The sequence below is a fragment of the Dunckerocampus dactyliophorus genome, chromosome 15 (assembly GCF_027744805.1).
Source record: "Dunckerocampus dactyliophorus isolate RoL2022-P2 chromosome 15, RoL_Ddac_1.1, whole genome shotgun sequence".
NCBI classification, from domain to species: Eukaryota; Metazoa; Chordata; class Actinopteri; order Syngnathiformes; family Syngnathidae; genus Dunckerocampus; species Dunckerocampus dactyliophorus.
Genome location: NC_072833.1, coordinates 16,705,475 through 16,727,848, shown reverse-complemented (window position 1 = coordinate 16,727,848; position 22,374 = coordinate 16,705,475). Strand labels below are relative to the sequence as shown.

Genomic DNA, 22,374 nt, shown 5'->3' with positions numbered 1-22,374 from the left:
AATAGCCATTTACCTTCTTAGCCATGGCGTCTGCCTCTTCCTTGTTCTCAGTGGCCCTCTCGTACGCCTTGCCCACCTCTGCCACAAACTCATTTACCGTCCCACACAGGAACCTTCAGAATAATTTGAGCAGGTCATGTGACACAGTCAGTCATCGCTCCAAGCAAAACCGCAAAAGCCAGGGCTTACTTGGCGGAGGAAATGACGTCGCTGTGTTTGTCTGAGTCCAGGATCTTGGCCAGGTGGGACGCCACAGAGTCTGCATACTGAGTGATGTGAACCTGAGATAAAACGCTGATGAGGATCACAATTCGGCAGGGAAATAATCCTCATGAATTAAACTCACAAACCTGCAGTGGGGAATCGAGGGGGTCATCTTCCTTTAATAATGCCGGCTGCTTCGTGGTGGCAGGAACCTCGTACGTCATCACGCTCCACCTGACGCACACATAAAGAATAACAAATAATGATAAATAATTAACAATAGATGCCTCAGTCCGACAGTGGAACCACATTCAAGCTGTCCACCATCTTTTGTCTTTCAGTCCAATTAACAGAAGAAGTACAATATGTCTGTGTAGATTCTCTGTCATCCAGGTCATGGTGATCTGCAAATGTCGAATTGAGGCAAGTGTATGAACTCTTCTTATTTGTTGAAGATGTTTCACCTTTAATCCAAAGGGCTTTTCCATCAATCATCAGCGTCATCACCGATAGTCTGCTTACAACAATGTCCAAACATCTCTTCCCCCAAAGATCCCCCAATCTCATTCCACTGGAAGATTCGCCACTAATGGGCTGTTTTGCCATCAGGCAGGTGAACGGCCTATTGTTATGAAGGACGGTTGCTCACCAGCCATACCAGGCAACAACAACAACAACAACAACAACCCTTTTGTGCCCAGTCCCAGGGGACACCTCCACCAAAGACATAAATAGGAAGACTCCACATGTTCAGTTGCCTGGATTGAACCTTTGCGAATAAGAAGTACAGTACATCCCTGGAATGTCTCTCACGGGCTCTGCTCCTTACCGGTCCAGCATTTTGGTGGTGGCCCTCTCCAGTTTCTCCAAGATCTGCAGCAGTTGAGCGTCATCGTCGCAGAGACCCCCCCAGCCCAGGACTCGGGCCAGGTCGTTACCGGTGCCCAGCGGCAGCACGCCCAGCTGACACTGCCCAGTCAGGAGAGGGAGTACACTTTTTTTAAACATAGTTTTAATCCCAATAATGTCATTATTTTATTATATTTTATTTGAGGTTTCCTTGACGGTTTTATTTCCAGTCTCCATGTTGTCTTACAATTTCTGTTTACCTTGGTTTTACAGTTTAAAAGGCCTTTTGGGACTACCGTGAGCAAACACTTATTTGCATCTTGCTGTGCTGTCAATGAATGTGTTATGAATCTCATACATGGCTCATTTTGAGTGACGTTACCGCGTTTGCTGTCACGTAACCGTAATAACTGAAGTAGTTACGCCCACAAACTGCCCCTGCGCTCGCTCCGCTAGCATGATTATATGTTATTATTATTATTATATTTCCCTTTCACTTTAATTGGTCACGGGTCCGGAAAGGGCCGTCACTGGGTCTGTATCTGAGCCGAGGTCCGCCATTTGGTGATGGCTGTTATGTAACAACTTCATTTTTTTTTTACTTTAATAATGATTTGAAGTACATGAGAAAGTGGAAAGGAAAATGTAGGTCATTTATGAGTAAGTATATTGCACAACACAGCAGCAACATAACCAATGTTGTAGCAGCGATAAGGAGCAAACTGCTCAGCCAGCATTAATAGCGCCGATGAGTTCATTGCAAATAACAGTATGGCAAGTATAAGTTTTGGTTGTGTGAGTTTCACACTAACAGCTGAGTAGCAACATTTTAAAGCACATGCAGAGGTAGATGAAGCTGCTGGATGCTGACTACTGAATGCTACTTTAAATGCAGCTCCTGTCATCTTGTGGAGTTAATAAAAATTACATCAGGGGATTGCCAACAGCCACAGCTGTTAACCGGCACTAACTAGAGAGCTGGAAGGTTATTCGCATTAACTGAAGCATTTACAGTATTTTGCAATAAAGTGCTCACCTGCTTGTGGAGGTTGAGCTTATCCAGCTCAGAGAGGACCCAGCCCACGCTGCCATCTCCCCCGCACACCAGGATACGGAACGTCACAAACTTCTGGAAGAGGCGAAGGCTGGAATTGAAAAAAATGTAAAGTGAGGAAAATGCTCAGTGAGCTTGGAGAGGCGGCGAGCGAGAGGCGCCTACCCAAGCTCTGGCCCCCCGTTCATGAGATCGAAGACTTGTGCTGGGTTGAGGAGCTGTTTGAACTTGCGCAAAAACTTGACACCCTGGTTGTCCCCACTTTTGGAGTTGACCAGGACCAGAAGTGGACTGGAGCAGGATGCTGAGGTGGCCTTCCAGAAGCCTGCGCACAAGCGTTACAGGCAGACATACAATTTAAACTGATAACAGAAAAAGTCAGTCAGTGTGTGTGAGTGAGAGGCATCTTACCGTCAGAGTCGATGCTGTTAAGTGCAGTGGGAGGGATGATAGACACTCTACACTGACCCAGGGGACAGACTTTGGCCATTTGTTCTTTACAGCTGCTATGGACCTGGTGCGCACACACACACACACACACACACACACACACACACACACACACACACACACACACACACACACACACACACAGACACGTAAAAAATAAGCAGTCTCCATAATAATTCCATATTCCAGCATGAGCTCAAAGGTCATTACGACCCTCACAAATGCAGCAAATGTCACTTCACTAACCTTTACAAATACCACACTGATTTATATGTGTGTGCGTGTGTGTGAGGATCTCACATATCTGACCAATTGCACACTCAGCACCGACGCACTCCTTGCTAAGTGGAAGAGTGGGAGCACTCATCATGTATTTTCCAGCATATTGGCACAAAACAAATACTGGAATATCCGGTGTATAAATCGCTACTTTTTCTCATACTTTGAACCTTGCGGCTTATACAGTGATGCTGCTCATTTGTGGTCTTGCGACATCTCGTGTACTTTTGGTCTCAATAATTTAGTTACTTTCCAGTGGGTTCCTGTTAATGATATACAGTATGTTACCTCAAATGAATGAAGTATCAACCTATCTATATTTTTGATTTTAGAATTGATTTAAGAGCCTAAAGATATGGTATCGAAGGTTTTGATATTTCAGTATCGATCCGCACATCACTACTCGTCATGGAGAACGGCGTGGAAAGGTGCATGGCATGCGACGTTCAGGTTGAATGTGATTGAGCTAGCGGCTTTTGTTCGGGTCTGCCGGTGGATCTTGGCAGCGTGGAGGTGTTGGAGGTCCACTGTTGCTAGCGGGTTTCGGCGGGCTAGACTGCTGTGTGCTGGGGAGGACAGCACAGGCTCAGGGGCTGATTTGCCTCAAAAAAAGAAAAGGAGAGAAGCCGGCCGGTGGCCAACACTTGAAGAGTATGACATTTAGTTCCCAGGAGGAGAATGAAGACAGCAACTGAAAGACTTTTCTGGTAGGCTAGTGTTTAACCAGCCGTATTACACGTACTGTTACGGAAAAAGCATTTAATTAAAAGCTTTAAAAAAAACTTTCTGTGTAACATCTCTCTGTGTACTAAATATCCCATGTTACAACACCTGCGGCTTATAGACCAGTCTGGCCTATATATGTGCAAATCTTGAAATTTAGTGGGTGTGGCTTAGATACCGGTGCACTCTATAGTCGGGAAATGACGGTACTTCCTAACTGAGCTAAGGCACGTACGATGGCTTTGCACCAGAGGCAGCGCCAGTCCTGCAGTCGCCGCACGCTACCACAGTTCTTGTCGCACACCACACATTTGGCGCTGACGGGCAGGTTGCCTTCCAGCCACTGGTGGGGCATGGACACCTGGTGAAAAAAGACATTCTGTAAGACTATCGGTATGCCAATATTCACAGGGACGCCAAGCAAAGTGCAAATATTAAAAACACACACAAAAAAACACACCCCGTCCTCGTCTTCTATGATGTCATTCCCAATGGAGGCCAGGGTGGTCCACTTGCAGTTGTTGGTGGAGCGAACTGCGCATCGCTTGTGAGCTTTAAACTTGCATACTTGAGGAAGACAGCAAGCAGAAGCATGTTAAATTGGCTGAAAAGTTTTAGTTGGTGTGTGTGTGTCTGTGTGTTTACCTTCGCAGGACAGGCCATGGGAGGTGACACCAGGCAAAGCCTCCCTGCAGACATTGCAGAAGGTGGGGCGGGCGTGCGAGCAAGCGTACCAGTTGTGCATCCCTGAAAAATGCTCCATGTTGAACTGGCTGGCCTACAGAAAGAGGAAGCGAACAGATATCACAAAAGGGCCTTCCCCACACTGTTGGAAACAAAGTTGGAAGTATACAAAAACTAAAAAACCTACCTCATAGATTTCCCATTTCTGGACAGACCTGAGGGCACCAATCCAGTCTTCCATCTCTTTCCTGTTCTCAGCACACAGCATCAACTTGCGAAAAGGAGTAATGACCTGAGAAAGAAGAAGAACGTCAGAAAGACGGATAGGCCACATTTAGAAGACAAAACAACTTCAGCCAGCTGCTTACGGTGAAACTATTGTTGATGTTCTTGGTGCTGGTCTCGGCTACGCTGGCGTCTGACAGGTCCACCTCATCAAATATAAGAGACTACAAAAATAAGACGATTAATTCGAGTTTACTAAATGGCAACAATAATGGCAACATCTATCCACCACGCTGCACAGTTTGAAACCTGAACTTTTAACCACCATGCTTTGGGGGTACCTTGCAGTCCTTGGCATAGTACAGCGTCCTCCCTCTGAGTTTAAAGTAGCGCCGCTTCCATCTTTGGAAGGAGCTGGTCTGCTTCAACAGGTTTCCCTCCTTCACGCTCTTCTGTGCACACAAAATAACACACACATAAGCAGACTAGATAGAGGACATTTTAGGTCACTTTGGGGTTAAATTTGGGAAACTTCCTGCGATGCACCTGTGTCACGTGACATTTGCTTCCCTGTCACAGTGCCGTAAGAAAAGCATGACCATGCCCCTCCTCCCCTACATGACACCACACTGTTTGTCTATCGCTACATGAAGAAGGCTTCTCAGTGCAAACACGGGCGGCAGTTCACAGAGGTGACGTGCCGCCAAAGAAAAACACGCTTTAGCTCACTCAGTAAGAAATAAATCAGTATTTGTTTTTGTTCAACTTTGTTTTGGTCTTATTTACCTCAATATCACACATCTACATTTTTTTGCTGTCTGTGCTAATCAACATAGGGCAGGGAGGTCCAAAGTGCGGCTCGGGGGCTATTTCAAGCCAGCAGCTTGTTTTTTTATTAGCCCTCGGCATATTCTAAAAATAAAATAATTCATTATTAAAGCGACATATTAGATATTACACCAATGTGCTTTGTCGCCTATAACGCAAAGCTAAAATGTGGATTTTTATTCCGATAGCTTAGCACATATTGACCTATTGGCTTTAGCATCTTTAATGAACAAAATCTATCAATTTGTCTGTATGTTGCCCTCAGTGGAAAAGACACATGTGATGTAGGGGGTGGCTAGGTGTTGGTTGGATCTACTGTACTGCGGGGTGGAAGTATGGGGCTGAAAGTGACAGTTCTGATGTTTTCTTGCAGTTTGTGGAGGATATCACACTGCATTTCCCTTTATGATTCTTTGAACTTTGCTCCAGGATGTCACTAGCACACATAGAACAGGTCCAAAGTGAGAACCACCACAGCAGCTGTTGCATTCCTTCAGAAGGACGATAACCCCACAGAACCCACCAAGTGCCTAAACCTGCCGTCCTATCCTCAACGTGGTGTCACACTGACCTCTTCCACTAAGTGGCTCCCCTGACTGCTCCTGGCCACACTGTCCTCCAGATGATCCTCTTGGCTCAGCTGGTCTTCATCGCCGAGACCCCAAGCTTCGCAACGGAACCACACTGGAGCCGCGCAGCACCCCGTTTGGCACAGGCCCAGCATCGGCAGGCGGAGGCGGACTAACTTGTTTATTAGGTTTCTCGTTGGCTCCAAATGAGAAAAAAATGAACGGTCCGGTCGATTCCCCCGCCCTCCAACATAAGAACACTGTAGAGCTGGTTTCCTTGACCCACCCAGACCACACCAGGACACTGCTCACGTTCCACACTAGCTGCTACTCAAACAATACCAGGCAGCCACTTCCTGCCTCTCACAACTTGTTAGATAGCAACACCCCCTCAGGTGTGCTGGCGGGCCCGCCCCCTTTTACTCGATCTACCTGTGTGTGTGTGTGTGTTTTCAGTGCCAGTCAGACAGGTTCCTCCAGTTGTATTTATAGCCTCCAGGAAATCAGCTTGTTCCTACCTGAACACACACATCCACAAGCACACATACACACGCGCAAAAACCACTCCCCTCTGGTGTGTTAGTACGTGTGTGCTCGTCATTCTGGTTTATCATCTTAACAAGCTCAAAGCCGCAGACTCACTCACTTGTCATGTCTGCCTCTTCCAATTTTAGAAAATAGCTCTCCAACCATTCCCAACAATCAAACCCATTCATGGCTTTGTTAGCAGATGTAATGAAAAGCGTCGACGCCCCTGTTTCTGTCAGCGTGACTCTTGCTGGTGAATGGAAAAACAGCAATAAACCAAACAGAAAAAACAACCAAACACCAAGTGAAGTGCTTCAGACACGAGTGGCCTTTTTATGACATGACGCAAGCGATGTTCACTGTGCCAGATAAGCACATTCTTGAGATAAGCGCTAATCTGAAGTGAAAGAATCCAGATTGGTCAATTTGTAAAACGTGTGAAAACTTGAACAAACCCCGCACCAAAATGCAATGCATTTCCCTTTGGCCCATGCCCCACTCTGCCGAAAAGTGTTGTGGAAACCTGGGAAGGATTTTTTGGAGTGACCCTGCTAACCAGAAAATAAATTATAAGGTGCACTTATGTGTGTTGCCCAGCGGAGGGCAGGGCGCGCAACATGTGGGCTGAAGAAGAAGCATCAGGCAGAAAGAGAAAGACAAACAAAAAGACACAACTGTAATTGTTACATTTAGGCTCCACAAATGTGCAAATTCTCACAGACTAAACGACTATATCAGACTACTCAGTCATCTCACAATGTGTTGCCAGAGCTGGAAACAGTACAAAAATATTCAAGTAAAAGTACAGAATTAAAAAAAAAATACAATAGGCTTCTTCAAAGAAAACATACATAAGTAAAAGCACAGGTACAGATTTTAAAAACAACTTTGCACAAACACAACAGACACCTACTCAATTACAGCAACGCAAGCTTTCTGCAGGATTATGCTACCGACCAAATGAGCAATAGCGGGCCAATGTTGTTGTTGTTGTTAAAGGTGCTGTCTAGCTTGGTTAGCTACACCTGTTTATGACTTTCTAAAGGCAATTCTCATCATTATTAGAGCCCTCTTAACATGAAATAACACCCCTATAGTTACCTTTAAACGTATATTACCCAATATAGTAGCTATCATCAGAGAATATTAAGCAATTATAGACATAAATAAGACTCGTGCTCGTGTGTGTTTCAATAAATGACGTGTGACGGCCAGGAAGTGGCAACGGGGATTCAGAGTTGAGTTTTAGCTGTAGTGCTGCCACAACAGTCGCCTGTGTTATTATTATGATGATGGTGTCTATTATGGGCCGCACGGTGGTCTAGTGGTTAGCATGTTGGCCAACACAGTCACAGTCTGGAGATCGGGTTCGATTCTCCCTTGGGCATTTCTGTGTGGACTTTGCATGTTCTCCTCGTGCGTGGGTTTTCTCCGGGTACTCCGGTTTCCTCCCACATTCCAAAAACATGCATGTTAGGTTAATTGGTGACTCTAAATTGTCCATAGGTATGAATGTGAGTGTGAATGGTTGTTTGTCTATATGTGCCCTGCGATTGGCTGGCGACCAGTCCAGGGTGTACCCCGCCTGTCGCCCGACGTCCGCTGGGATAGGCTCCAGCATGCCCCCGCGACCCTAAAGAGGAGAAGCGGTATAGAAAATGGATGGATGGTGTCTATTATTATTATTATTATTATTATTATTATTATTATTATTATTATTGTGCCTGTGAGAATGTGAGTGTGAATGGTTGTTTGTACCCTGGAATTGCCCCAGTGAGGATAAGTGGCATAAAAAATGGATGGACGGATTGATGTTGTGAGATAAATAAATATAAAATGATAAAAGCCTGTCATTGGTGAACAAGTCTGGTTCGTGCTACTAGTGACTGCAGTGTAGACTACAGTTCATTAACGTCTTGTATTGCGTTAAACTGTATTTGTTAAACTGTATTGTCTTATATTTGTAACATTCTTATGCTTGAAAATACTTAATTTAGGGCCAGGAATATATAACACTTGCTTAAATATGCATTTTTGGACAAGTAATAGGCCGTAGTCAACCACAAAACAGTGATCATTTATTCTTTATTCTTGACGACTGTATCGCCAGTTACACAATGACTACAAATTGTCATGGACGCTTCTCTGAGACTGCTTTTGTGTGTATGCACGCACTATTTAACACGTGTGTGGATACGAGACAGCGGTGAGTGAAAACCATGAACGGCAATCATTTTATTCAGGCCAAACAAATGTTTTTTTCCAAGTTTAACTTCAAATTGTGACGAATGTAGACATTGATGTATTCAATCTGCTCTTGTAAACCACTATTGGTAACATATGCTATGGCCGGTGGTGGTGTGGTTATATTTTTTTGTTGAAAAAAGTGTAATTTGGAGCACATTTGTAGGTTTGTGCAGTTATGCAGGGTTACCATGGCCATATGAACGTTTGACTTTCACGACATAAAAATCACTGCATGATTCCCAGTAATATTACGTGCAGTATGTGTATAAAGGCTGAGCAGTATATTACAGTGAGCATTACCTCAGAGAACATGATACTGATCCCCAAAGGAGCATATTTTGTGGCGTTTCAATTCATTTGCCTGAACAGGTCTGAAAAACATGTTTATATTTATTTTTGAAAACTATTACTTATCCCTATATTGCTAGCAAGAGGTTAAACCTGTTGATCCAGAACATTAAAATGGCAAGGATTTGCCGAGATCACCTGAATAGAAAACAAACCCCTGCACCAGTAAAATTGTAATCGAGCGAGAGGAAGCGCGTGTCTTCCTCTCGCTCGATTACAGACGGTTAGAAAGAGACACTCGACATGCACAAACATGTTGCTCTGACCACGCACGCACGTGCACGCACACACGCAGTTAAAACAAGGCGTAGGAGGACTTTGCACCATGGCGACCACATCCTGTCTCATGCACCCCATGCGTTTATTAATAGACACACAAACACACACATGACATGTGCAGGAAAAAGAAACTGATGTGTTGTGTTTCTCTCGCACACATACACACACATGCACGCGCGCGCACACACACACACACACACGCACAAAATCCCTCAACTTTAGCCACATGTTTCCACTCTCTTAATGTCATTCCGTACTATCATCCCATTTTTGGGATTCGGCCTGTGAGGTTTGTGCACTGAAAGACACATAATCTCTTGCCAGTGACGGGAGGGGGGAGGTGGCTCGGAGCATACGGACCAAATCTGGCTCTTGTGCTCCATAATCCTCACACACACACACACACACACACACACACACACACACACACACACAAACACAGAAAAAGGGAAATGATGGCGGCCGCTTCTCCTTAATGTCCTGATACGATTAGCATGTTGTTATTGATGTGTGACATGAGTCGCGTTTACAATGTTGCAACTCAAGCTTGAATACTTTTAATAGTTTTTATGCAACCATTTCAGACGTGTATTGAATATGTAGGGGTCTTAAAAAGGGTACAAAGAAAAGGCAAATACCGTATTGACCTGAATAAAACCTAAATATTTTTAAAGACAAAATGAATGTTGTTTTAAAAAGTCATATTCCATTAATCTAAAGGATTTTAATAATCACATTTCTTAACTGATAAATAGCTGTTTGATGACTAATCGCCATCATAGATCCATCATAGATCCTCCTGTGATGGGTGGATTGATCCAAATACAGTCGTCCCTCGCAATATCACGGTTTGATTATCGATCCAGAAATAAATAAATCAACTAATGATCTCTGTTTTGTGGTAGACTGTGGTGTATTATTCATAAAAACATACTGAAATACAATTGATAAGTAGTGTTCTGGTCACTAGGCGGCAGTAATGATACACAACGTTGGTGAAACATGAACTTACATTACATTACCTTAACACTGCATGAAGTCATGAAGTCAGCTATGGCATGTCCAACAAGATAGAGTAAGTAAGAGTGAGTAAGTAAGAGTGAGCCAAACACTTTGAGTAAGTGTTTGGCTTCTTAAGTTTAGAAAAAAAAATACATTCGAGGCTAACTGGTTAGCTACCTAGCTTGCTATTGTTACCTTGCTAGCTAGCAGCCATCTCGATTCCCTGCAGCATAAGAGTTGCGCAATGTGTTGTAAACACTTAATAATAGGAGTGTAAAGGTGACTATAGGCATGTTATTTCATGTCTACAGGGCTCTAATCATGTTAAAAACTGTATTTAGAAAGTCATAAACAGGTTTTCTATGCTCTAACTACAAAAATATTCCATTTATTGACATTGAATCCTATATCACGGAAATTCATTTATCACGGTTTGTCTGGAACCAATTAACCACTATAAACAAGGGACGACAGTCTTGAAATTGTCGATACCAGAGTAGTATCGATATCAGATTGACACTAGTGTTATATGTTATTTTGTTGTTATTTTTTGTTGTGTTGTTCAAATATTATTTTTTTTATTATTATTTAGAAACTCAGGATTGTTCTTGAACAAGCTAGGAGGGCTTTGGGGACAGAAATCTAAAGGATGTGACTGAGAACCAATAGTAGTTTTTGTGTTTGTTTAGTTTTCATCAGTGTTGGGAGTAACACCGTTAAAAATACTAACGCTGTCCCATTTTAACGCCTTCCATACAAACACCATTTTTGTTTTCCAGTGAAGGAAAATCTAATTAGTTACTATTTGAAACGTTGCATCACCACTACCCTTACCGACAGTAAAATGTGGCTCGTTATTGTGCACTGATATCCATATCAATGATCTGGTTGTCGCTTCAGTCGGCATTGTTCACTTCTACTACTACTCACAGGAAGCTAAATAGCTAGTCAACAAGAGTTGTGGCTGCTCACTCTCAGGAAAACACTTCCCCCTCGTGTTTTGGTTGAGAATTGCAAGTCAGGAGCTCATCCCAAAGGCTGAATTATGCTACAGCGAAGTTACTACGCTGGCTCTGCTGATGGCGTCTTGATTCATTTATAGCTCTCCGGCCGGGGGAAAGCACTTAATGTGCAAATCTCCATTAAATCACCTGAGAGTGACCAACCACAACTCCCTTTTCTCTTTGACGAGCATCCGGCGTAGTAGTAAAAAATGGTAATTGGCAACATCCACATAAAACGTATTGTAACGACCTGATGGGTGTTTGGAATTCTGGTGTTTGTGAATGCACTTCACCGTGAATGTTATTTGTTATTTCGCTACGAATATAGAGAAGAAGAGACATGTGTTTGAACTGACTGTTGGCGACTTGGCCTTAAAGTTGGCAGTGAAACTTAAAAACAGCGTCACTCTATCGCTGTGTGACTCTATCAGGACACTGCAATATATCAGTGTTCATAATGGCAAACTTTTTCCTCTCAGATGCTCCTGAACTTGCTTCGTCTCTTTTGTTGCGGTGGACTTTTTGGCACTTCCGCAAGAGGGAAAAACCCGAAATGATGTACGATGAAAAGCCGAGCAGTCCGAATTTTATGGAGGTGCAAGTCAAGCTCTGCTGGAGGGTTTGGAAGGGGCAGAGACAGCCGGCTTGGTGCGGGAGCATAACTCAGCCTTAACTCTAATCTCATGAAACATTTCTCAACGCCAAGTAATTTGCCCAACACTGGTTATAATTGACTTTATTTTTCTCAAACAATTATATGTAATAAATGGCAATAATTACAGTATTTTGTGACTATTGTTACATTGTTGTATTTATATATTGTTCATGTATTGGTCTTTGTCCTGTGTTTTATTCTGATTCTAATCATGATCAACAAATTAATGACAAAACTAAAAACATCATTCAGTGATCCAGGTAAAAATCGGAATCATGGTTTCAGTTCGCTTAGCTTTCACAATGGTATTTATGTCACTGGACTATAGGTCGTGCATTAACAACATGCATATGACCCCGAATATAAGACTACTCATATATTCCAATCATTTCAGTAATTGCTGTGTTCTGCCTAAATTGTGTTCCCCTGTGTGGCTTTATATCTGTGACACCGCGGAGTCCAAGCACTCGCTCATTCTCCAAGCCTCGCCGCCTTCATCCCTCATTAACTCCAATTCCTGCCCTCGGATCAATATTTTACCGCAACTGCTCCTCATCTTTGTGTTCTCTCTTCTATCCCACTTTGCCGCCCAGATCAATACATACCTCCTTCATCCTCTTCCTCATCCTCTTTTTCCAACTTCGTCCGCCACGGAGGCGACAATCTAATTGCCGTTTGTTTGTCGGTATGGACGTTTACTCCAAAAACAGGTCAAGAGAGAGTCAATGATATTTCAATGCAGGTCCACATCTGGAATTTGTTTTTTCACTTATGTGTATGCCTATGAACAGTGTTTCCACAGTGTTACCTTGAAAAAGTAATCTGATTACTGGTATAAAAGTAACTAAGTCACTTCACTGATTAACGTAAACTCAATCCAAACTACTTTTTTCACACGCTTTGAACCCTGAAGTTTAAACAATGATGCAGTTAATTTATGACTAAACACAAAATGATGTTTGAACTATTTACAGATATGTACTGTATGTGTAAACTATTTACAGTATTTACAGTTATTTACAGTATGTGTGTGTGTACGACTCTGAACTGCTTCCCGTGTTAGGCTCCGGTGTCGCGCCACATGGCTCGACAACGCTAGCTACTCGCTTGTTGCTCCGGCTTCCTTTATCAACTACGTCACCATCACTCATGTGACCTCTATCTTTTACGATCGCGTCGTCTAATAAAGGCGGATCCACCGCCACACAAGCTCTGTGACAGGGTTAGCTACCTGTATTTTTTGTCTCCGCACGATTTCCGAATGTGCTTCGCCATTTTCCTCTCTCAACCCGCAATCCGCCAATTTCCGTCTTCTTCATAGCCAACCTGTCGCTGCTGGTTGGAGGAAAAAGAGGACTGTGGCCCGCTTCTGGGACAGAACTACATTGCCTGCAAGTCTGAAATTCGCACACAGGATAAGACTTTGATCTGTAGCTCTCGTGAAAAAAAACAAAAGACGTCAATAGGCGTCTTTGGCAGTCAAAGTTACTTTTTGAAAAGACGTCTACAGACAGTCAATGAGGTAATATCGAATGTTATATTAACTTATAGCAGTCAGGTCTGGAACCAATTAGCCGCAGTAAACAAGGCACGGCTGTACTTGACGTCGCTTACTGGTGGGGACCTTGTGCATTAGTCGCAGCTCTCTGCTTCTACTTATTGGTTGCTATTGTCAACATTTCAGCTTTTTGTCATTGTGCCTTTTGCTCTATTTTTAATATTTTTGCAGTTTTTTTTGTTGTTGTTTAATTTTGTTTCTGCAGTGTGCCTCGGGCTAATAACAAATGAGCCACAGATGGCCCATGGGCCGCGCTTTGCACACCCTGTGGTTCTTTGTGTAAACCACAATTCTATATGGCTTGATGGCTTACTGTTTCGGTTGAGCGATGGTGTTTGACGGGTGGGGAGTGTTGTTGCGGCTTGAGCTGGTCGATGTGTTATCCGTGTCACCACAGCTTGAATGTTTTCTTTGGAGGCACATGTCACGCAATGCTCGTTGCTTGCAGGGTGAGGCGTGCCGGTGTGGTGTGCGCTGGCACCTCCGGCCGGGCTTTAGGGGCTGAGCTCAGGGCTCAAGCTAACAGGGTATGTGTCCGTTGAGTGACGGGGCTTATGGGCGTGTTGGTCACTCTCCAGGAGGGGAGGGCACTGATGTGATAATGCAATTATTTTCCCAAATTTTTGCGATCGACCGACAAAGTCTCAAAGATCAAAGGGTTGGCGACCCCTGCTCAAAATAAAGGCTGTGTTTCCCGCTACAAAATGCCCGTCTCTCTCCTCTCTCCATTGTGAAACACAAGAAGAAAGCAAATACAGTATATCTTTTTACTGAGGAAAATGACACAAATAGTACCGCACAATGACTTGGATTAGTAACTTTAATCTGATTACTGTTTAGGAAATGGTAACGCGTTAGATTACTGAAAAAAGTGGTCATTTTACTGCCTATGAAGGTGCTGATCCAAACTGGGCCTAAAACGAAGCACTCCCTTTTCAGAACACACACCATTATGGACTATTTTAGGCAAGGCACAGAAGTTAAGGCCATCCTGGTCTCTTGTCTCTGACAACGTGATGGATGAGGCACACCGCAGCATGTCTAGACAGTAATAATCTGCTTTTTCAGCCGATAAAATTAATATCTGTGCTACGTTTGGTGGCCTCGGAGGATTACTTTCGGCTCGACAATTTCAGCTGCTTCAACTTTTGATCAAAGTCGACGGACAAATTGTTAATTAACACTCCATTCGGTACAATGCAAATCCAATGAGAGACAGCGGCTTTATCAAAAATAAAAAAAATAAAAAAACAGCCTTTGAAGAGAATATTCTGTGTTGTTTCGTCCATCAGGGGCTGTGAATGAAGAACTGCACGGGCACATGAGGCACTGACTTTTTGACAACACTCTGACACAGATGTACTTAACCAAACACCGATCTAAATTTAGCCGTTGCATCCCAGAGGAGGTTCTAAAACTGGACACTTGCGTATGTATGTACTTGTGTATGTATGTATGTATGTACAGTGTGTACATGTGTGTATACGTGTGTGTGTGTGTGTGTGTGGCTTCAGTGGAAACTTTTATAAAGGATGTTGTAACATTCTGGCTTTAAATTTAATTTCTCAGTGATTATAGCATCTTAATTCACACACACACTTTGGTGTGCCGATCCCAATTACTTTAATTGGTGCCATTTTAGTTCACTCCTCCTATTATCTCCTTTGTTTACCCTCTTTTGTTCTCCACATAGTCCAGTGTCAGGTGATCTACGCTGGAGTGTGTGTGTGTGCGAGAGAGCAGTAAACGGCTTCAGATTCTAATCAGATTACTGAGCTCTTACAATGTAAACAAGCTGCATAAAGCGCATAAGGAAGTGACCTTTCAACATGAAGTTGCATTTCTACTCCATGCATGGGAAGAAAAAAAACATTATTATTAACTCTTCTTATTAGGCTTTGATTAAATTGAGTTAATTATCTCAGAAACCGTATGAATACAACTTGTCACGTACCTAAAATGGCGAGGATGGATGAAGCTGCGCAGGCAGATGGAGTGTCAGTGTTGTGCGTGTTAATGCAAAGCTGCACTATGTAAAAGTGTGTTTGCCTGCGCGTGTGTGTGTTCTTGTTGTTCTGACAGGCAACAGATTGCTGCACCGCATGCCTGGACGCTCACACCGGCAGGCAGAAAGGAAAGGAAAAAAAATGATAGAAAAAAATGTGTGTAATAAAATGCGTGCAGCCGCAAGAAGTTCCATATCTTAAGCTAAGACACACGCAGCGCCAAAAATAGCTCTTGTGGAGTTCACTGAGTGGTTAGTGCTGCAGAATGCATGACAAATGCCTGTGTGTGTGTGTGTGTCTGTGTGTGTGTGTCTTTTGAAGCTTCACAACGCTACATTTTCTTGTCCTCATTCCGTCTGACAAGGAGACAGGAAAATGGGAATCCCGCAGCAGTGACAACACACTGCTCCACACTCCGAAACTAAAGATAGTTATGTACAGTACATCATTTGTTGTGGCACCCCCTATGGGTTGTACTCAAAATGATACATTAGGTTAGGTTAACTGGAGACTCCAAATTGTCCATCGGTTTGAATGTGATCGTGAATGGTTGTTTGTCTATATGTGCCCTGCGATTGGCTGGCGACCAGTCCAGGGTGTACCCGCCTCTCGCCCGAAGTCAGCTGGGATAGGCTCCAGCATACCCGCGACCCAAGTGAGGATAAGCGGCATAGAAAATGGATGGATGGACTAGCATACATGGGGGCTTAATACAGATATCCTCAACGTTTTACAATTAGATTGATCAATGACATATGGACAGTTAGTTGCAACATTGCAAAGACAATTTGCTTGATGTTTTTCAGACAATTTTTCTACAACTTTACACACAAATGCTTGTCAGTCCCTGAAAGGTGTGTTCCAAATTCCATAATTCGGTTAAACGCCCTAAAGTTACAGTGCTTGTTTTGTAGTGCTGTGTGACATTTCAAGTCATTTTATGCAGTTTAATAACAGCGCCACCATGTGGTGAATTTGTCAGAAAAATAATAGCACGGGCAACACAGTAAAGGTGCATGTTTTGACAAATTTGCACCCTTTTGTGTGTAGCGATTCAGGAGATGAAGAGTGACAGCATGGGGAGTCCACATTTTTTCATTGACAAGTTAACATATGCATATCAACAAAAAAATATTACATGTCATTATTGAGCCGCAATGTCTTCCCTTTCCTTCTCTTTGTGTATAGTCTATATTTACTATACTGTATACTATATATTTAGACGAGACGATGCACGAGAACAAGACGAGATGAGGTTTTAACATTAATTTAAAGAAAAGTACAAAGAAAAAATATGACTGGACAAACTTTTAACTGGACTTTTTTATTTAACCGAGTAACAAAACAGTGCAGGTGTGTTGCAATGTATATTGTCCCACAAATTGACACGCAAAGATATTGTGAACATTTTTTGAGACCAAATAAACCACTGTTATGATAATATACTGTATAATAATAATAAATAATAATAATACAGCTCACTGTTTTTCTCTTATTTACTTGTCTTTGTCTATTTACATCAGGGCTGTCCTGCTGTCCTTTGGATTTATGATGTCATATAAATTTTAATTTTCTCATAAAAAAACAACATGTACATACATATACATTTAAAGACAAGTCTTTGTGTTTTTATCAGTTATTAGTATCAAAGTTTTAGCTTTTTCTAATTACATTATGCCTTTTTGCTGTGTTTTTCCACTTTGCTGGGTTTCTGTTTTATTTTATTTCTGCATTGTACCACGTTCCACAAATGGCCCCCGCGCCACACTTTGGACACCCATGCATGTTTTGCTAGGAAGGAGTGGTGCAGCAAGGTAATGGAGGATTGGTTCCAAACTGTTGGTCAGGGGCTGAGTTGCATTTGTGGAGACGTTTTTACAGGTTTCGGATGTACATCGCACGGCGTTAAGGAGATGGAGCCTGCTTGCCGGATTGTTCACCTTTGTTGATTGCTTGTGTTTAATTACCAAATAAATGCATGACGCAAGAAACATTCACTGGCAAAATATGGCGACCATGTTGCTAAATTGTCTCCTCTGTATGAGGTGTGCTCATTGGATTCGGCTCAGCGCCAACTTTCAGGTACCGGCGATCATCTGCTTCATAACACACCTCATACAGAGAGATCCGAGTTGTCAATTTTGCGACATGGTCAAAAAATTTAGCAAGTAAGGGTGTGTATTTAAGTGTTGCTTGCGTCATGCAATTATTTAGTTCATTAAGTTAATTTAGTTCATTAAATACAAGTGATCAACAAAGGCAAAGTTTCTGCGGAGCAGGGGAGTGGGAGTGAGCTCCGCCTCCGTAACGCCGTGCAATGCACATCAGAAGGCAATCCAGCCTTGACCAACATCGCCAGGAAGGCAGACCTTGGACACACTCGTCCAAAGTGTGGTGCAGGGGCCATTTGTGGAACGTGGCCGATTGCAGAAATAAAATTCAGAAAAACCCAAATAAAAAAGGCATAATGTAACTAGAAAAAGGTAAAATGTTGATGCTAATAACTAATAAAACGCAACAATTTGTCTTTACATATATGTACTGTATGATGTTGTTTGTTATTAGAAATTATTTTTTTTATTATAACTACCAAACGACAGCTGGGCAGCCCTGACGTAAATAGACAAAGACGAGAGAGTAGACAAGAGAAAAACAATGAGCTTTATTATTATTATTACAGTTGCTTATTTGGTTTAAAAAAAAATGTTATAATATCTTTGAGCGTCAATTTGTGGGACAATAAACATTTCAAATCACACCTGCTTTTTTTTGTGGCTAAAGTTAAATAAAAAGTGTGTTTGTCCACTCATATTTTTCATTGTACTTTTCTTAAAATTAATGTTAAAATCTCATCTCATCTTGTTCTGGTAAACCCAACCTCGTGCGTCGTCTCGTCTCATGAGCTGGGCGTTCTTCCTCATTAGGGTCGCGGGGGCATGCTGGAGCCTATCCCAGCTGACTTCGGGCGAAAGGTGGGGTACACGCTGGACTGGTCGCCAGCCAATCGCGGGGCACATATAGACAAACAACCATTCACACTCACACCTATGTATTTAGAGTCGTCAATTAATGTCACCTGCATGAATGTGGGAGGAAGCCGGAGTACCCGGAGAAAACCCACGCGCACACGCGCAAACTCCACACAGAGGGAGGGGAGAATCGAACCCACTAGACCACCGTGCGGCCCCTGGATGTCTTGTGACACCGCTAATATATTCTATATTTTATGTTCTTCTATTCTATTGTTTTTCATTCATGGTGTATTGCTTTTTATTAGGACTGTCAAAAATAGCGTGTTAACGGCGGTAACAAATTTATTTCATTCATTACATTATATTTTTTTGTGTAATTAATGCATGCGCAACATGGCAAGCCACGCCTCTCTGTTATGACGGCAGAAGCAGGCACAGTGTAGCGTCCCCCACAGAATGACACAGTCTGACGCTCTTGTATAACTTTATTCTGACCTGAACACATCAACAGCAGTGCAATTCCAGCACCATATATGTATCTACAACTCACAAACATACCTCTAGTCTCTTCGTCATCGGAACAACACTTCTTCATTATCACTAGATGACTGTGTGGCGCATTCACCGACACTCCGAACATCACAAAGTCATTATGCATGTATGCGTGGTCTAAATAAACAAATACAAAAAAAAAAAACAATAAATGGATGGCTATTCTTATCACTCACTTTGTAGCACTTTGTAACTAATGCAGAGGTACAATTTGCTGCATTTAAGTATGCTTAGAAATCACAGAAAATACACTCAAAACGTGTATTCAACTTAAAATGACGTGGGGTCTTTGAACGCAACCCCCCCATTGTTCATAATAAGTCAGTTAAAATCTGATTTAAATGTTCTGCTACTATTAAGGAAAGTAATGTTAGGTAAATAGATTTTCAGACATGTGTGCTAGCTTTTAGCTTGATTTAAATGTTCAGTTAATTTGGAGCTGTTAATATATACAAATATATATAATCCTGTCCTGTCATTTACCTTTCTTTCAATAAAATACAGTAAAAATAGGAATATTTCACACATAGTTGCAAATGGTGATTCCATGATTAATTAATTTGAAAACCATGATTAATCCTTCTGTGTAGGCTCTCAGTCGTACAGGAGTTGTCCATCGAGGAAAAGGCTTCTTGAGACGTCATCTGTACTTCTGTGAAGAATGTGTCGGACGTTTCGCTCCTCATCCGAAGAGCTTCGTCAGCGAACTAATAAGTGCTGGTAGCCTAGGCCTTAAATACAGTAAGGCCTAGGCCTAGGCTACCAGCACTTATTAGTTCGCTGACGAAGCTCTTCGGATGAGGAGCGAAACGTCCGACACATTCTTCACAGAAGTACAGATGACGTCTCAAGAAGCCTTTTCCTCCATGATTAATCCTATTATAAAGTTTAATCATTTGACAGCCATATGTTTTAATCAAACATGTACAGTAATCCCTCATTTATTGCAATTAACTGGTTCCAGAATTTCCGCCAAGTTTTGTAGTTTGAGCATAAAAAAACCTGTTTACGACATACTAAATACGTTCTTTAACATTATTAGAGCCCTCCAGACATGAAACAACACCAGTATAGTAGATATTATCAGAGAAAATAAGCCATTAAGACATAAATTAGACTGGTGCTCATGTGTGCTGCAATAAATGTGTCCGGATATGTGGAGTACAGAAAGTGACATCGCATGTTCACAGTTGAGTTTTAGCTTGGAGTGGATTATGGCCGCAACAGTTGCCCGTGTTATTATTTTTATTATTATTATTATGATTATTATGTTATTATTATTGTGCCTGTTGTCACATTTTGGCTTTGCGGCGTTGAGGCGGTGACCCCAGTATGCAGAGAAAAGGCCCCAGTGCAGGTAAAAAGTGTTCTTTAAGAGCAATAATGACATGAACAATGACAATACTCGGACCGCGCGCCTGAACTAAATAGAAGCACAACTCAAATAAGCAGCATGTGCGAGTGATAAGAGAAAAGCAAAGCAGGGAAACACCAAACAGGGCAAAACAGAAAGTACTACCAAAATAAGAGTATCAAACCAGGATCTAAGGCATACAAGGCAACATAAGCGAACTGTCATGCGGGCTAGCTCACAGAGCGTGACATCTGTGGTGAGGTAATTCAAACATGCAATAAAAGCTTGTAGTTGATGAAGTTGTTGATGAAGTCTGACGCTTGTGTGCCGCACCGAACATTACAGTTACATTACTGACATCTAATGACAAATGTAGAATACTACATATCCTCATGTCCGTGAATGCATCGTATTAATTCCCTAATATGCATATTTCAGTTCATTTGGACAATTTTGATGCAAAAATAGGTAAATATGTTTAAATATGTAGAATGTTTGACAAATAGCCATAAACCAGCATGATTTATCAATTCATATATTTTTGAAAAACCGTGGATTCCGTGAATTCCAATTGTATACCTGTGTAATTGTTATACCTACTTTTCCTATCATAGTGTTTTAAAGAGTGTTTTTCTTTTTCTCTGCAATTGAACTACGGTCACCAAGCAATTTCACCTGCGGATCAATAAAGTATTTCTAAGTCTAAATCTAAAAAATATAAGTTTAAATATAAAGCCTCTCTCAACCCCCCTCCCCTTTTCCCACTGATATTTGATCACCTCCTTTTAGGCAGCAAAGGATGTGGTCGCTCTGTTGCAAGAGATTTGTGCGCTCTCATCACCCAGATTGCACCGTTGAAAGGAAACAAGGGAGGGGGGGTGCTGGCGTGGGGTTGCTGTTGTCTTGCTGATATTTTTCCAACACTTGCCTTTGATATGATTCAATGTCTGGCTCGAGTGCCATGACTCAGGGAGGAGAGCAGGAACATAGCAGGGGAAGGAGTCTGGGAGCTGGACTTTAGGGCAAGAAGCAGGAACAGTGAGAATGGCTAAGCAATGCCAAATAAATGCATCTTGGAATATGAATAAAACAGCCCCGATGCCCACGTTTATCCAGATATGCACCGACATCTAACAGGCCCCTGCCCTGCACATAGTTCAATGAGTTTTTGGGTAATTCTGCCCACAGCTAAAAACAGCAACAGGACATTTGGGTCTGACAGAAAGCGAGGATGTGGCTGCTTTATTGTATTGACCTTGTCCCACGTGCACGCATGTGCGCCCACACACACACACACGTATACACACATACACATGGTGCATGCGTCATAAACAGATGTGTGTCGCTGACTCATGGTTACGCTACATGTCAGGACAATGTGACAGAGACACTCAACCAGCACAAGTGAGAAACACTTATCCGGATTTTCTGTCGCACGTGTGTGAGTGACTTCCTGTTAAAGACAGAGTGAAAAAGCAAACAAGGAACCAGAGTGAATCTATTTTTGGATGCAGGGGCCGATGCAGGCCGCACGGTGGTCTAGTGGTTAGCACGTTGGCCAACACAGTAACAGCTTGGAGATCGGGAAGACCTGGGTTCGATTCTCCCCTGGGCATTTCTGTGTGGAGTTTGCATATTCTCCCCGTGTGCGCGTGGGTTCTCTCCGGGTACTCCGGCTTCCTCCCACATTCCAAAAACATGCAGGTGAGGTTAATTGGCGACTCTAAATTGCCCATAGGTATGAATGTGAGTGTGAATGGTTGTTTGTCTATATGTGCCCTGCGATTGGCTGGCGACCAGTCCAGGGTGTACCCTGCCTGTCGCCCGAAGTCAGCTGGGATAGGCTCCAGCATGCCCCCGCGACCCTAATGAGGAAGAAGCGGTATGGATGGGGCCGATGCAGAGAACGATATAAAGATAGTGTGCACAATGTGAAAAAAGGCAAATAATAATACTAATACTAATAATAATAATAATAATGACACAGTTATTCCTAAAAGAAAA

At 42.6% G+C, this 22,374-nt stretch overlaps 1 protein-coding gene across 3 annotated transcripts in view; it reads right to left on the bottom strand.

Moving 5' to 3' along the window:
* Nucleotides 1-22,374, bottom strand: part of si:dkey-172j4.3 (diacylglycerol kinase delta) — a 37,443-nt gene that overhangs the window by 6,431 nt on the left and 8,638 nt on the right. The window contains exons 1-14 of one of the 3 annotated variants that reach the window (XM_054800637.1): nt 5,868-6,894; nt 4,810-4,917; nt 4,612-4,692; nt 4,431-4,535; nt 4,205-4,337; nt 4,020-4,126; nt 3,795-3,920; nt 2,519-2,621; nt 2,273-2,432; nt 2,090-2,198; nt 1,034-1,173; nt 351-438; nt 190-281; nt 14-113 (exon numbers count right to left, since the gene is read on the bottom strand). In XM_054800637.1, coding sequence (XP_054656612.1) covers nt 14-113; nt 190-281; nt 351-438; nt 1,034-1,173; nt 2,090-2,198; nt 2,273-2,432; nt 2,519-2,621; nt 3,795-3,920; nt 4,020-4,126; nt 4,205-4,337; nt 4,431-4,535; nt 4,612-4,692; nt 4,810-4,917; nt 5,868-6,020 — 1,605 coding nt within the window. In that variant the 5' untranslated portion in view covers nt 6,021-6,894. Of the gene's footprint in view, nt 1-13; nt 114-189; nt 282-350; nt 439-1,033; nt 1,174-2,089; nt 2,199-2,272; nt 2,433-2,518; nt 2,622-3,794; nt 3,921-4,019; nt 4,127-4,204; nt 4,338-4,430; nt 4,536-4,611; nt 4,693-4,809; nt 4,921-5,867; nt 6,895-22,374 lie in introns of those variants that run through there. The other 2 variants (XM_054800636.1, XM_054800635.1) reach the window with 2 other exon arrangements.